Here is a 16,609-nt window from a genome sequence, read left to right on the forward strand (position 1 = left end):
AATTTGATTATTTTGACCGACGGACAAACAGACCGCAGGGTCTACTCTATGACTAGTCATACATTGTTGGTCCTACTCATTGTTTTGCCTCCTAGCATTGTGTTTTCAACTGACGTGCAATAACCTGCCCGACCAGGTAGGCAGATCAGTTTGCTTGCGAATGTTTGCTCTGGAAACAAGATACGCACGCCGAGGCGTAATTGCTTTGCCTCGAGTACTTGTGCAGATCTCTGCTGGCAGGGGCGCCTGTTACGAGATCGTGCTTGTATCTAGCCCCATGTCTATACTTGCTATTTGCTCTGCGAACCGAATCGTTTATTGTGATCTAGACACTCATGCCAAAAGACTAGATTTTCAAATTCAAAATAACTAGGAACTGGTTGACAAGATTATATGAATGAACTTTGAACTGATTTTCTAATAATAGAAAGAGAGAGAAAGAAATATTTTTTGGAGCTTATTCAATGAATATTTTGGTAATTTTTAAAAATATATTTCATTATAAGCGATCAACACAACATTTCCTTACAAACATAAAAATAATCGTTCAATTTATTGTAAGATTTTTGTAACATGCATAATGTTTTTGTCTTGATTATTTTGATATTAAGTTATATCAAATAATAAATGGAATTAATTACTTTCTTATGAGTAGTTGCGCAAATATCTTCAACTTTTCTTCTTCTTTGTATCTAAAATTCATAACTTTTAAAATACATTGAGCAATTTCACAAATTTATCTAAAACATAATTTTCAAAAATTCAGTTGAACCTACATTTTCTGGCAAAATAAGTTTTGAAATCAGGATGTGCTGTCAAGCTGATGCAACAAATCAAACACAAAGTCATCACATAAAGAAAAAGTTGGAACATTCCGCGCCACTTTGGGAAGGGTGCATACCTTGTCGTAAAAATCTCGTGCCTGGCTAACTTTTTTACTCTGGCTGTTTTTCCATCCCCCACGATGCGAGTTGGTCTGATTTATTATTTAATATAACCTCATCTAAATAAATTAAATTTACGACAGAATGCCAACGAGCCAGCAAGCGCGTCGCATAAAAGTTTTCGATACGGCGCCGAGCTGAATAATTTTTGCATAAAATTAAGTTCACGTATGTATGAATACGTGTGCTCGTTGGATGGTGAGGAATTCACCAGACCAGCTAATTGTTAACCAGAGCGTTGGTGCGACGGGTGCGAAATTTATGTCGCCCGCACGACGACGCCTACGAATGAAATGGCTTTTGTTCACCCTTTTGATTTTTGTGCACATCGCGCTAAAGCTAGATAGAAAAAAAGAAATAGAAATAAAAAAAAAATGACAGGCAGATTAAATTCCGTGAAAACAACGAATTTTAGATAGAAGAATTTTTCTTAAAAAAAAACTGACAAAATTGATTATGAATGCAAAACTCTGTTTGTGCACCATTTTTTAATTAATTTTATTTGAAACAGTTTTGATAATTTTTGTTTAAATTTTAAAAATTTGAAAATGTATTAATTTATTGAGCTGTGCAACAAAATAAGAATGGATTACTACAATTTTATTGCGGTTTACTCCATTCTAGGCTCTAACAAAGAAGTTCAAAATTTCGTTTTTTTGTCATTTTAACAAGTACTTTCCCTCTGTTTAATTTTGCTCTGCGAGTTTTGCACGGCTCCCCTGTTGGTGCTGCTGCTTTCCCTCTCGCAACAACGTGTTTTCACAACGTAACATTGCCGCACTCTCAAGGAAGCAGACAAGAACAGGGTGAAAGAGAGACGGAGAGGAAATCCTCTGCCGCCCTTAAAAGAGGCAATTAAATTTTGACTCATTTGTGCCGGCTGAGTCGCAGGAAGAAGGGTGTCCTTTCGCGATTTGCTGTACGTAGTCGCCGAAAGTAATTCCTCGATGCGCGATTGACCTTAAATAACCATTAAAGCATTCCGCATGGCCACACAAAAAAGTAATCACAAATCGCTTGATTTGCAGAGAAAAAGTGGCAGCGAGTGGGGACGAGCTTTAAAGCGTAGTTGAGCTTTTTGGTCGATATCAGTCGGCGTGATAAATGGGAAAAGAGGGATTTTGCAGGTTCTCTCATGTCAGATGTGTGTGTCAATTTTGGATTTGGTTCGATAGGACTAGCACGTGATGTGGGATATTTGGTCGAGATAGCATTATTCAAAATGAAAAATGAAGAACGCAGTTTTAGTTAACAAAACTTTCACCAATATTTTGAACATTTTGGAGGTTTTCACTTATATTCATATTTATACTGTGGTCCAGTTAAATTCCTATTTCACAATTTGATAGCGAAATCCAAATTCCCAAATTTCAACAATGTGTGCACGCTTTTGATTTCATAAATTATAAATATCATATCATAATATTACAACAAAACATTTTGTTATTGTTATATAATGAATGAAATATATTGCAAAACTAAATATTTAGATTGAAGGAAATATTCGAAACAACATTAAAAAAAAAATGCTTATGAGTGAACTAGTGGCAATTTTATAAATTATTACCTCTACGATTTGCACAAATAACGTTAACTGCCAAAGTCATGCTCAGGGGGACGGCACGTGTTTGTGTCATACGCGCCAAAAATGTATCTTTTTTTCTCTTGAGCAGATATAGTGCTGGCAAAAAAATGTGCAGAATACACCAACGATTTTTCTTGGTGGAAAACACATTTTGGCTCAACGTATAGGCACCCAGTTTTGGCTGCCCACAAAGTGCTTGTTTGAATAGATATATTTCAGGCGCGTGTGCTTGATGTGTGTTTTTATTCCGAAACTAAACAGTTTGTAGGTCGATCTCTTTCTTTGGCACACCATTCCAATAAACAAAATAAGAAATAAAACGATTGTGAAACGAATTTCTCTCGCAAGGTATAAAAATGTTTGGCAAAATTTTTCAATATTTTTTTTTCATGACAAGAATTCTTTATGAAAATATCATTGCCCAATTTTTCGCAGAAAAAAACCAGGCATTCATTTGGGAAAAAAATCAAAAGACCCTTTTCAATAGGAAACAAACTTTCCTGAAAGGTAGAGGCACGTGAACGTTCTCAAGTAATTTGGCCGGAGACTTCAAAGGCCCTAGAATTCGCAACCGTATCGAGACTCTCGGCACAAACATTTCATTTTTTCTTGTCAAAGATGCTCCGGCACTCGGCGGGGTTTGAGCCAGGTTATTTACTCCTGGTGAAGCGGCGGGGCTACATCAACAACTGTTTGACGAACACTTGAGCCGACCCTGCGTAAACTCTCCTTATAATATACACGTTACTTGCCAACAAGTGCCAGCCGTGGTGCGGTGGCACGCAGAATTTTATTAAAAGGCCTTTTTGGGGACAGCTGGAATTTCCTCCTCGTCGCTAGGGTGAGTCCAGCGCTTCTTACGTGTGTGTTTGGGGAAAACTTATGAAATTGAATTTGAGAACTGTTAAAAGCCCCTTTTCCGCTATTCGTGAAAAACAGCCTGGGGGAATAGAATTTCAGAGACGAACGAAAACTTTTCCGGCACAAATTTTGTGGGTGGAAAACAACACCGGCGGCAAAACTCATATGAAATAAACTCTATTCGCAAAAGGAAGCTATCGAATTTTCAGGTTTAACAAAAATTCGCACTCAATACTAGGAAAAAAACTTTTTCGGCGCGACTCGAATTGCTCGTTTTCAGTAACACATTTCCCTGTAATAGAGGAAAGTGAGGCGATTGGAAAGGGCTTCGGGCGGTGATCAAATCGAGGCAAAGTTTGGTACAAGGAATTCATATCCGCAATCTGCACGCGCGCTCTTTGGTCTCGCGCTACAGCTCAGGCTGCGTAGATTGAATCAAGGTGACTTATGCCGTTCATAAATTCAGTTTGTATAGCAAGTTTAGTGCTTCTCTGGCATAAAAGAGGAGAGAAAGTTTGTTGTCAGACAAATACACATCGCCGCAAAAACGTATCAATAAGCCGGAGAAAAAGTGTGCCGCGCGGAAGAAGAAGTCGTCGCAAAAAAGCGTGGTGCGTCGTCGGAGCAGTCGCAGATAATTGAAAACCAATAACCAATAGCATCTTTTATGGGGGTCGCGCACCTTTCCGTCCCTTCGATATATTAGCGTCAGGGTGAAAAGATGTGCGGGAGAGAGCACAGCTTATGACGCTTTCCTCCCATTTTTCTTTGCAGTTTTCCCATCAAGGAGGCTCCCTTGTTCCGCAAGAGGAACTTGTAGAAAATGTCCACATCTTCATCACTAGCACTTCTCATGCATTTGTCCTTTATATATTACAAGCAAAAATGCTTTCAACTAACTGAACATAAAAATGTCCATCAAGAAAGATATGGACATGAAATATTAATTATCTAAATTGCTTGTATCAAACTTTTATCATTAAATTCTTGTCATTACCGTAGCATGAATTTTTCAGGGAAAATCCCCTTTTAAATTTGAATCCAAAAATAAATTGAGTGTTGACTTCTGGAAAAGGAACGGCCACAAACTAACCGTGTTTGGCCTGACATAAAAAAAAATTATTTAAAAAATTTCAACCCTAAATTTTGACAAGTCGGAAGTCTGAATAAAATAATATATATAGTAAAATTTCTGAAACATAACTTTTCTACGTTGTTTGTTGTATTCAAATAAATAAATGTAATTATTATTTTAAAATATTTTGTAACACACTATTTGAAATATCAAATTCGATGTGTGCATATTGTAATATTTAATTATTTAAATAAATGATTGGTGAGACTACAATTTTAAAATTTAGGTTATTACTAAGTGAATCGTGGGTCTGCACTTTTTTCAAAATCTAGGTGATTATTAAGTGAATCGTGGGTCTGCACTTTTTTCAAAATCTAGGTGATTATTAAGTGAATCGTGGGTCTGCACTTTTTTCAAAATCTGGGTGATTATTAAGTGAATCGTGGGTCTGCACTTTTTTCAAAATCTAGGTTATTATCAAGTGAATCGTGGGTCTACACGTTTTTCAAAATCTAGGTGATTATCAAGTGAATCGTGGGTCTGCACTTTTTTCAAAATCTAGGTGATTATTAAGTGAATCGTGGGTCTGCATTTTTTTCAAAATCTAGGTGATTATCAAGTGAATCGTGGGTCTACACTTTTTTCAAAATCTAGGTGATTATCAAGTGAATCGTGGGTCTGCACTTTTTTCAAAATCTAGGTGATTATCAAGTGAATCGTGGGTCTACACTTTTTTCAAAATCTAGGTTATTATCAAGTGAATCGTGGGTCTACACTTTTTTCAAAATCTAGGTTATTATCAAGTGAATCGTGGGTCTACACTTTTTTCAAAATCTAGGTTATTATCAAGTGAATCGTGGGTCTACACTTTTTTCAAAATCTAGGTGATTATCAAGTGAATCGTGGGTCTACACTTTTTTCAAAATCTAGGTGATTATCAAGTGAATCGTGGGTCTACACTTTTTTCAAAATCTAGGTTATTATCAAGTGAATCGTGGGTCTACACTTTTTTCAAAATCTAGGTGATTATCAAGTGAATCGTGGGTCTACACTTTTTTCAAAATCTAGGTGATTATCAAGTGAATCGTGGGTCTACACTTTTTTCAAAATCTGGGTGATTATTAAGTGAATCGTGGGTCTACACTTTTTTCAAAATCTAGGTGATTATCAAGTGAATCGTGGGTCTACACTTTTTTCAAAATCTAGGTTATTATCAAGTGAATCGTGGGTCTACACTTTTTTCAAAATCTAGGTTATTATCAAGTGAATCGTGGGTCTACACTTTTTTCAAAATCTAGGTTATTATCAAGTGAATCGTGGGTCTACACTTTTTTCAAAATCTAGGTTATTATCAAGTGAATCGTGGGTCTACACTTTTTTCAAAATCTAGGTGATTATCAAGTGAATCGTGGGTCTACACTTTTTTCAAAATCTAGGTGATTATCAAGTGAATCGTGGGTCTACACTTTTTTCAAAATCTGGGTGATTATTAAGTGAATCGTGGGTCTACACTTTTTTCAAAATCTAGGTGATTATCAAGTGAATCGTGGGTCTACACTTTTTTCAAAATCTAGGTTATTATTAAGTGAATCGTGGGTTTACACTTTTTTCAAAATCTAGGTGATTATTAAGTGAATCGTGGGTCTACACTTTTTTCAAAATCTAGGTGATTATCAAGTGAATCGTGGGTCTACACTTTTTTCAAAATCTAGGTGATTATCAAGTGAATCGTGGGTCTACACTTTTTTCAAAATCTAGGTTATTATTAAGTGAATCGTGGGTTTACACTTTTTTCAAAATCTAGGTGATTATCAAGTGAATCGTGGGTCTACACTTTTTTCAAAATCTAGGTGATTATCAAGTGAATCGTGGGTCTACACTTTTTTCAAAATCTAGGTGATTATCAAGTGAATCGTGGGTCTGCACTTTTTTCAAAATCTAGGTGATTATCAAGTGAATCGTGGGTCTACACTTTTTTCAAAATCTAGGTGATTATCAAGTGAATCGTGGGTCTACACTTTTTTCAAAATCTAGGTGATTATCAAGTGAATCGTGGGTCTACACTTTTTTCAAAATCTTGGTGATTATCAAGTGAATCGTGGGTCTACACTTTTTTCAAAATCTAGGTGATTATCAAGTGAATCGTGGGTCTACACTTTTTTCAAAATCTAGGTGATTATCAAGTGAATCGTGGGTCTACACTTTTTTCAAAATCTAGGTTATTATTAAGTGAATCGTGGGTTTACACTTTTTTCAAAATCTAGGTGATTATTAAGTGAATCGTGGGACTACACTTTTTTCAAAATTTATTCTGTACTTATTATTCTTATTATAAAAGTGATGAAATTATTAAATTAGGTTATAGTAAATTTTATATAAAAGAAACATTATAAAAAAAATAGTATGTTAATTTATGCTACAGTGCGGTGAGTAGTCGGGTTTTCATTACCTCTTTGTAATTAATGGCTACAAGTTTCAATTAGTTACTAGCGCTGTGTGCCTATTTTTCTCGCAGCCAATTTTTTCATTATTGATATTTTTTTACTTGTTTGGGAAAAAATAATATGAATTGAAGCATGTCTTTTGAGAAATGGATACTTTGTAAAAGCGGAGCGTTACTGCACCCTCAGCACGTCTGATACTTACAGCCCCGCCTGCATATAATTCTCATCCAGAACGTGCACATCTCACATTTCCACCGTGTCTCTTTCTTTTTTTCCTACCCACTTGAAAGTGTCTCATGCATTATGAATATTATTATATCGTGTGTAGTACTTCCAGAATGACAAATAGCAACATTACTGCTGCCACAATGTGTGTAACACGCCACAGTCGCGGGCCCTTTGGCCGCCGCCTGCTCGCACTTGGCACTCGTCTAACAGGAAGTTATGAACACATTCGCCGTCGCAGATTGCCAACGCATAAATTCTTGCTTTGCACGCGCGGCGCCAATTGCGGCGCGTGTTATTTGTCTCCGCGGATCCACCCACGGCGCATTACGCGTAATTTGAACTAAATGAATAATAATAGTCGGTCGGAGGCTGCCACCCCGCGTGCGTGTGCATATTGGATTATTTCACGCGGCGCGCATCACTCGGATTAATCGCTAGCATTAGCTTTTGTAACGTGGCACGCTTATGGAATTTTCATTGGTATTTACGTACAAACACAAACATAGAATGCACCTTAAGCTTATTGGGATATCAACCAAAACGCGCATTCTCTTGAAGGCGCATAGTGTGGTTTTATTTATTTAATAGAAATATTTAATTAAAGAAATTGCTGATATATATAAAATTCATTTATTAAAAAAAAGTATAAATATATCTTGTTAAAAATATTTTGTCAAAAATTCTAAGCAAAACTTGCAGACAATTTTGTCTATATTCTGCAAAAATAATGAAAATTAATTTAATTTCTATTCTATATTTTAATCGTTGCTTTTGTACAATTTGTACATAATTCTTGTATCCTCTACTTAATGCTAAATTACTGGTCTTGCTTTTCTGCGTCGTTCATAATTTTCAATTTGTAAGATCATAGAAGTGTTCAAGTAACACATCTATTAAGCATTTAAAATATTTATAAACAATGAAAATTATTAGTTGCTTGCAAATATCTCTATATTATACTATTATAAAAACAATTTTATTTAGTTATCAGTATGAGGAAATGATTCACACAATGTGAAACGTCACTAGTTCTTTTTGTATAGTTATCTAAAGAGTTCAATTTTTCTAAGCATTGAGAAACAGTTAAATTTGAAATTTATAGACAAGATTTATCTTTTATTTCATTTTTTTTTCTTTTTTATTCAATATGAACAACGGAAGGATTATTCAAATGCATTGCAAAACCAAGCTAACAATCCTAATCAAATCGTGGCATGTTTTGCAGTTACAAAATAACACGCGTGAGCAAATGTGATTCCTTTCGCGGCATTTAATTTCGCGTCCATGCATTTTGCAAAGCTCGCGGTGCGTGATAACACCACCGTGGGATTAATTATAACACGAGCCGCAACAGATTTAATTAAATAATCCGCCAAATTCATTGCAGCTTTGCCGCTGATGGCAGATAGGTTTGCATAAATTTATAAATTCAGAGCTCTGTTTGAAGCGCATTATTGCACGCGCAAACGGTTATTGCATGAATATTTCTGAATTATTGCTTCACCATAGGTCTAGGCGACACCATACACTATCATCGGGGGAAAATTTATGAAATCAGGTGAATGTAAATCAGGGATGAAAAAAGTTTTAATGCATAAAAAAATATTGTTACTTACATAAGATGTTAAGGTTGATGTCAAAAGTGGCTGGGGTACCGACTCCGTTGTTTGCTGAGCATTGGTAAATTCCTGCTTGATGCCGATCAACCTGCTCCAAAGTCAAGGAAAAGCCCTCAACAATATTTTCTCGAGTGATGCCAGAGGGACCCTGAAAGCCCAAAAAATGATTTAATAGTGATTCTATTATCTCAAGCCACAGAAAAAAGGTTTAATAAATATAAGATTTAGTAAAATAATACGGATAAAGCATAACAAATAATAAAGATGCAAAAATGATCACTAAAAGAATAAAATAAAATTAAATAATTAATGAAATTTATTTTGTAATTAGTTTATAAATAAAAATTTTAATTCATAATGAATTCTTGCTATTAAAAAGAATATTATTTACAGTTGAAAATTATTAAATTATAAAATAATAAAATAAAAAATAAATTATAAAAATTCAAATGCTTGTTTCTGTAACTTAGCTTTTTTAAATCGGATATGAACCATTTAAAAAAAACGGCAACTTAGTAATATAATATATTAATTGAACTTAAGTCTATGTGAGCAACGGCTGCTCTTACGTTGGTAACATTAGCCAGCCACATACCTTTTTGGTCCAGGTGATAGTTGGCACGGGGTTGCCCGACGCCTTGCATTCCAGGGTGACAGATCCTCCCTTCCTTGCGGTCACCGACCCGCCGGCTGGCTGTCCTCGAATCACCGGTGGCACTGCGAACATAGAGACGACTCAATTAGCAAGGCCATTCCAAAGTCGCAATTAATTGCCAAAACAATGGCACTCAATTATTATCTGGCGCGCAATTAAATCGAGGGTGAGTGGGACACATTAATTATTTCACACAGCCGCTGTCGCTCGACGAACACGTCGAGTGAGTAGGCGCTTAATGCATGCATTGTACAGTGTGATATTTATAGCAGGCCGAGAGCTAGCTGGAGTGACTCAGGTATGCAACCGGGTCGACAGGCTCGTCCAGCAGATTGCCTAAAAGCGTCGCGGGGTCACCTTGTGTGAAAGTCAAGTCTCACTTTAGAAATAAGGGATTTTACGACATTTCCGCTTCAACTGAAGTTAATTATTAAAGGCAAAGCGAAGCATGGAACCAAATATTATTCAATCAGTGAAAATTAAATGATACGCCAGAACAAAAAAAAAACATAACAATAATTAATTCATTTGAATTTTTTTGTGCAATATAGCAATATGAATTTTTATTTCGCTGACTGGGTAATTACAAATGCACAGCCCTAAATTTTAAACTCAATTCATAAATAACATTTATACCTCATTCCCCTTATTTCACGTTTTGAACTGAGGTATGGTATTATTTTTTATCTGTTTTGTAAGCAAAAATAAATTTATTTTATTTTATTTAAAAAAAAACTAAAATTGTGTAAAAAAATGGGTTTTCCTTCTAAAAGGTCATTCAAAGTTCTGCAACCCGTTTCTTGCGTACTCGTTGAAATTTTCATACCGTCAGTTATTCATGCGCCGCGTTTGAGTTACTTGAAAATCGTATCCCTCTGTCCGAATTCTCTTTGAAGTCCCAAAAATGCCTGCTTTCTGAAGGGCAGGGCAAGATTTCTGCGGATAATCTTCGCTCGGATTATCTTGTTCTTTGTGAACAAGGTTGTACACACGCGCGCTCTCTCTTTGTGTGCACAATCAAAATGAATAAAGGCAGCTGCGCGCTGTTTGAAAACACAAAGCGAGAGAAGACCGACTCTCTTTTTGGCAAAGGTGTTTAAAAAGGGATGCTCCGCTTGGCACTGCACAAAAGGGTTGGATCCCTTCAAAACACATCCTCACTCTGTGCGATATTTTAGCGCCGTGAAGTGTTTAATGATGGAACAATAACACTCGGTTGGAGGTCTTTATTACGTTTTAATTAGAGAAGAATTGTCGGGCGCTGTAATAAACACGCAAAATACAAAACTAATAAATCAAATTTACGAGGTGGCTGCTCAACAGGAAGCCGCTTGAGGCTCGTTGTTAATTAATGTTGGGAAATGCGAACAATGACAAATAACGAGGCGGAACAATTCAAGCGGAAAATTTTATTCGCTGAAAAATCACCCCCGCCAAAAGATTGCGTATAATTAACCAGTTCTTGTCTAATATCGGGCAAATTCCCCAGCCAGTTTGCACTGAGCCAAACCGACAGACAAGAATACTTGATCAGAATCGCAGCAGGCATCAATTATTTATGCTACACGCTTTGCCTGTAATTAATAATGCAAGGATGAGTCGATCTACGCAGGCAAAACCAGAGGCGTGCGCGTCCCAGATTCGAAAATCACTCAGCAATAAAATCGAGCATAATTTCCATCATCTGCCTCCCTCTCGTCTTCCAGCCACCGCCGCCGCCACCGCCGTTGATGAAATTATTAATGTGAGCATCTCGAAATCGAATCAAGTGCTGCTTCGCTCGCTCGCTCGCTCGGCGGTCTGGGAGTTGCTTTTTGAGCTACCAACAGCGGGCGAAATTTAATAATGGCGGCTTTCTCCTCGAACGAATTTGCACGAGATATAAATGCACAGGTATATAAATTTAGACATTTCTCAAATTCAATTTTAATCGGAATGCACAGAATCGTTGATGGCGCTACGGAAATACATAAAATTGCTTTGATCATCAAAAACAAAATACCAAATTTCAAATAAGTGCTCGTCGATTTTGTTGAAACCCACCCGAGTGGTTATTTCCCTCTGAAAACGCATCAAGCTTTCGTCAAATCCTATTTTCCCGTCTATTTTTGTCCGCTTTTGTTTCAACTCGTTCGCAGTAGATTATTAATCCTTTGAAATGAGCTCGGCTGCATAGTACGTCTGCTATTACCAACCGAGTTTACAAACACATAAGCCATCTTGTTGTTGAGTGTGTCTCTCTTTCCTCAAAGATGCTTTTCCCAGAGGAACTTTGCACAATGTGGTGCCGAGCGTTCAATCGAAGCTCTTAAAGTTTGCTGCACTGACAGTGAGACCATAATCTTATAATTGGAAATCTCTTTGGATTTAATCTGTTTGATGCTCTGCGAGTTGCAAAAGAAGGGTGCTTTTAATGCGCTCGAGCTAAATAGAAATACATGAAGGGGAAAACAACATTATCAAATTTCAGCAACAAGCATTATTTGAATTTTTATTATAATTTTTTTTTTATAATAATCTCCTACGTGCAATTTTATAGTGCCTGATTTTACGAGCAGATTCACAGACTCATTGATTCACCAAGTGGAATTTATTATGATAGTAAAAGCACAAAATCCTCGCTCGGGCGGCAAACAAGATAATTTACGGCCCAATCAGTCAGCGACGCGGATACGACGGCGGACCTTCCCGAGGAGTCATCGAGATAGAAAGTGGAGGACAAAAAAGGCGGCAAATTGCATTTTCCATGTTTTTATGTGTTTCGGCGGCCGGGCGCAATAATGGCCAGGATCATCTAGCTGATTACAAAAAAAGAGCAAACAGGCGGGGGCGTTTTACATTCGAGCTGCTGCAAATCCCATCCGAGATTGATGGCTGCTTCAACAAACGTAATCAACAACTGAGCCAGCTGTACCGATTTTAGTGCCTCTTTTGAGGCGTTAAACCCGAGAATACGGACCAGCGATGTCTCCGTCCGACCAACTCTCTAGAGAGAGCGGCTCGAGCTATTTTGCCGTCGGTGGTGCGTGCGTGCGCCGTCTTATTTGATTTGCACCGGGCTAATTTGATCAGCGGCCGGCGCCTCAGCGCCAGACCAACAGATTTGTGCGGCTTCTTCTCTGCTTGTCGACCACGCCAATCAAACAGCAATATTTCATGAGCTAACGCGATAAGGTGGATCTTCTGTTGAGTCAAATTCACGATAGAGGCAATTCTGCATCGTTGGAAATTGCCAAACCCGCGTGTTTACTTTCAAAGTAGATTTAGTGCGAAAGTCTGAACCGACTTCCAATGCAAATTGCAGATAGGTAAACCCGATATAAGTCAATAAACTACATACATAAACAAGAAAATGTCTGCAATTCCCAAGATAGATTTAAACTTACACTAATTTCCCTTTCAAAGAGGCACATTTATTTAGAAACTAAATATCAACTCAATCAAACTGCTTAGTGCTGACAAGTTTTGAATAATTAAATGATTACATTATAAACTCGTAATTATTACCATAAAAAATATCCCTTTTTAAGAGTACTTTGGTATAATATCATATCACTGACAAACCCGTTTTAAATCTAATCTTAAACATAAAATCGCGTCATTAAAAAGAATTAAATACTCGGTCATCCGAATTTCAGTGAGTTGTTCACTAGCACTGTGTGCCTATTTTTCTCCCCACCAATTTTTCACAATTGACTGTTTGACTTGTTCGGAGAAAAATAAATTGAATTTAATTAAACTTAATCTTAAGCAGCCCTAAATAAATTCATTGTAAGTCCAATATTATCAAATTCTAAATTCCAAATTTATTGAACCTAAATTATTTCTCATAAATGAAAAAAAAATTTATTAGTTGTTCACTTTTCTTTTTTCATTCTAATCGCTGAACTTTGGAGTCCAGAAAATAAAATACTTTGACTTAAACAAACAGAGAAGCAAAAGTGTTCCTTGCTGGCCTCTAGTTTTACAAAAGGGCGACCAAGCGCTCTGGCATCAGCGGAATATTTTATATCTCCACAATGGTCCTCGCACATTCGCTGGTCATTTCGGGTGCCGCACCATAAAGTAGCCGCGAGAGAGCCGGGGGACGTTATTCGGGATTGCCTGCGAGAATATGTAACTCCATTTTATACCTGATGCCCCCGTTCATAATGCATGTTTATCGGCGCGAGCGAGCGAGGCACCCTCGCTACGCACCGTGAAATTCGGCGAGGCACAAATTTTAAGATGCGGACAGCGACCCGTCGCAATAAATAATATTTTATATCTCTCCAATAAAATCGACTTTGCAAATTTGGCTGTTTACCCGCTCGCTCCCTCACATAAATACGCGCATAGGCAGCCAACGGAGCGCGGCCGCACAAAATTTATGCGCAGCATTTCCTTTCACACAGATTTAATAACTCTCTCCGTTCTTTGAGATTTATATTTCGCCTCTTTCTGCAGCATCAGCGCGAAAAATCGACGGCGCCGCCGCCGCGATCGGCAACTTTCCATTTGCAAACTCGCAGGCAATATTCCGTTCCATGAATAAATAAATAGCAACACACACGCTATTGCATGCAAATCAACTCTCATGTGATGCTCTCACCGCTCCGACGAGTTGCAATTTACGTTTTAAACAAATTCAACGCGAGTTCGTCGCTAATAAGCTTGTTTGCAAATGCAGCGCCGGATTAAAGTACAGCTCGCTTTTCATTCGACATCGGTAAAATGCATGTGCTATTTGCAACTCTAATATTAAATAACGAATTCCAATGCTTCTGCTGATTTTATTTTTGCAAATTGCTATTCCCTGCTGCTAGACCAACAAGGTGAGATAAAAGTTTTAGTAATTAATGGAGGCAATGGCAAAGGGTTTGTATAGTGGGCAGTTTTTTTAATATGAATATTCGGTTATTTTCCTTTTGAAAGTCGTTTTGAAGTTTTCTAAATTATTCTGGAATGTATTGTGTTGATTTTGTTTAATCTTTTATCCCTTTTATCCATTCAGAGATTTGTGTTAAGAGTATTTCACAATTTTTATAAATAACACAACATCCTAGAGAATTTTCTTTTTCAAGACAAAATTATCAACAAAATTATAATTAATTATTTATATACAATTTAAAAACATTTTCATGCTCATTAAGCTAGACATTAATTTAGTAGGTACAATCAAGTACATAAATAATGAATAAAGGATTTTAATTTTAAGTAATAAAGTTTCCAAAATGAGAAACTCTTGCAATTTTTTTTTTCTTAATTTTTAGTAGTTTAGATTTTTGTCAGAGTAAGCACTTTTACCAATATATTTCTCAAAAAGTTTTCAAAATCAAATATAACAAAAATAGACTCATTAAACACCAGAGGTAGTGTCGATGCAGCCATTCACTAGCTCATGCTCGTCCATATATGTAGAGTAATTAAAAGTTGAGTAAATCTGCAAATAAAACGATGCATGAGTGCGTTTTGCGAAACTCGCGGCTCGGAAAACGCGCTCCGCACACACAGAAGTTGGAGCTGCTCAGGCGGGCACCATTGTGCGAATTCCCGTCGGTAAGTGGTCTCACACGCGCGCAATAAAAACGGCTGTAAAAACACAGGTTTACGCGAGCACTATCTTAATTAATATCTCTCGCAATAGGAATTAAAACATCGGTCGGCGCGGCGCGGTCTCGTTAGCCAAACTCATTTCGGGCCCAATTCATCTCTCGGATGAGAAAAAGTAGGCGGAGGCTCGAAAGAGAGATGAATCATCGCGTTTTCATTCCGGCGTTAGTCAGCAGAATGAAGGTACTAGTCGTATGTAAATGCGCTGCAATCTCGCCGCCTCTCGACGGTGCTGTGTGCATTAATCATCTTTTTTAAATGCTGCCGACCGATATAATATAATAATGATCGTGACGATGACAGCCGACAAAATGAAATTAATTGGCTGCGGGTGGTGTTGATGCCTTTTTATTTCACATGTCGAACGTCCAGCCGTCCGTTTATTTTCGTTTCCAATTGCCCCAGATTAAAATGATGCACCGCAGCTGTCGCCGCAATCAGACAATGGGTGGGATGAGTTTGTGCATTGTTGCTGCCCAGAGAGTTTATTGTGGTCTTAAGTTTTGACAGCTCGCTTCGTCTCTAAGACAATACGTCCGTTATTTTTTGACGAGTACAATTAATTTCTTTCGAAACTAAATACGAGTCGCACAAACTTAGGACTATATTTTCATTCAAAATAAATTATCGATGATTTTTATTGTAGTTTTCATTGCGTGGGAAAGATATAAAATTAACATAGCCCTACCATATTAAATTTAATAAAGACAGATATGCTGTCATATTGTTTTATAAGTACAATTTCTAAAAACTGAAAGCATTGTGGATCAGGAGAAATGCAAAACTGCCTTCTTGATATATAGTAAATTAATTTTATTAAATTATTTTGTCTTTTCTTCTAACGAAAATATATTTATAAAATAATTTTAACCAACCAAATAAACTAAATTGAAGAATAACATAGCTAATATCAATTTTGAAAAGTTTTTTGTTAATTAATTTTCATGGTTGTTGTTTTCATGTTTCATTAATTCCCACATGGATGTCTTTAGTTAAATAAAATAAAACTAATAAATTCACTGCCTATTTTTGGGCCATGAATTAAATGTATGAACGAGGAAATAAAACAATTTTCCCCAGCAGGCTTGTTTTGTTTGTTATTCAATTAAGTACAGACAGGACATCTGTTTTGTAGAGCCCATTAAAGTATGTTTTGAAAAATTATATTATAAATTTTCTGTGTATATTTAAAACTATTATGAAACAATGAAAACAAACACATTTTCATTGGAGAATCATTCATTGACCGTTTAAAATTGGGACTGATTGGAACCATCATTTTGTTATTTTAGCTAATTGCAAATTTTGAATGAAAAACATTCAGTGTAATAATTGAGAGCGACCAAATAAACATCACAAGCCTGGGCTTCACTTATGTTTTCATTAATTTATCACATTGCTCTGCAAAACACGATAAACTTGGTACAACAAAATGAACCAGTGAATTAAGCAAAATTCAGCATGTGCGATCGATAAAATGTTTACGGTCCACACCGCGAGTGCACGGCTTAATCGTGGCACGGGTAATTACTTTAATGCATCCCGCGTCGCGCATAGATATTGAAATAAAAGCTCCTATTTTCTCATTCAGTGGACCTGCCTGAAA

At 36.8% G+C, this 16,609-nt stretch overlaps 1 protein-coding gene across 2 annotated transcripts in view; it reads right to left on the reverse strand.

Annotated features, from left to right (window-relative positions):
• Window positions 1-16,609, reverse strand: part of LOC132199674 (limbic system-associated membrane protein-like) — a 157,700-nt gene that overhangs the window by 9,150 nt on the left and 131,941 nt on the right. For both annotated transcript variants that reach the window (XM_059624581.1, XM_059624580.1), the window contains 2 exons: window positions 9,352-9,473; window positions 8,754-8,904 (listed from right to left, as the gene is read on the reverse strand). In XM_059624581.1, the coding sequence (XP_059480564.1) occupies window positions 8,754-8,904; window positions 9,352-9,473 (273 nt within the window). The remainder of the gene's footprint in view (window positions 1-8,753; window positions 8,905-9,351; window positions 9,474-16,609) is intronic.

This window comes from Neocloeon triangulifer, unplaced genomic scaffold, assembly GCF_031216515.1.
Source record: "Neocloeon triangulifer isolate White Clay Creek 2 clone unplaced genomic scaffold, ASM3121651v1 ptg000014l, whole genome shotgun sequence".
Lineage (NCBI taxonomy): Eukaryota > Metazoa > Arthropoda > Insecta > Ephemeroptera > Baetidae > Neocloeon > Neocloeon triangulifer.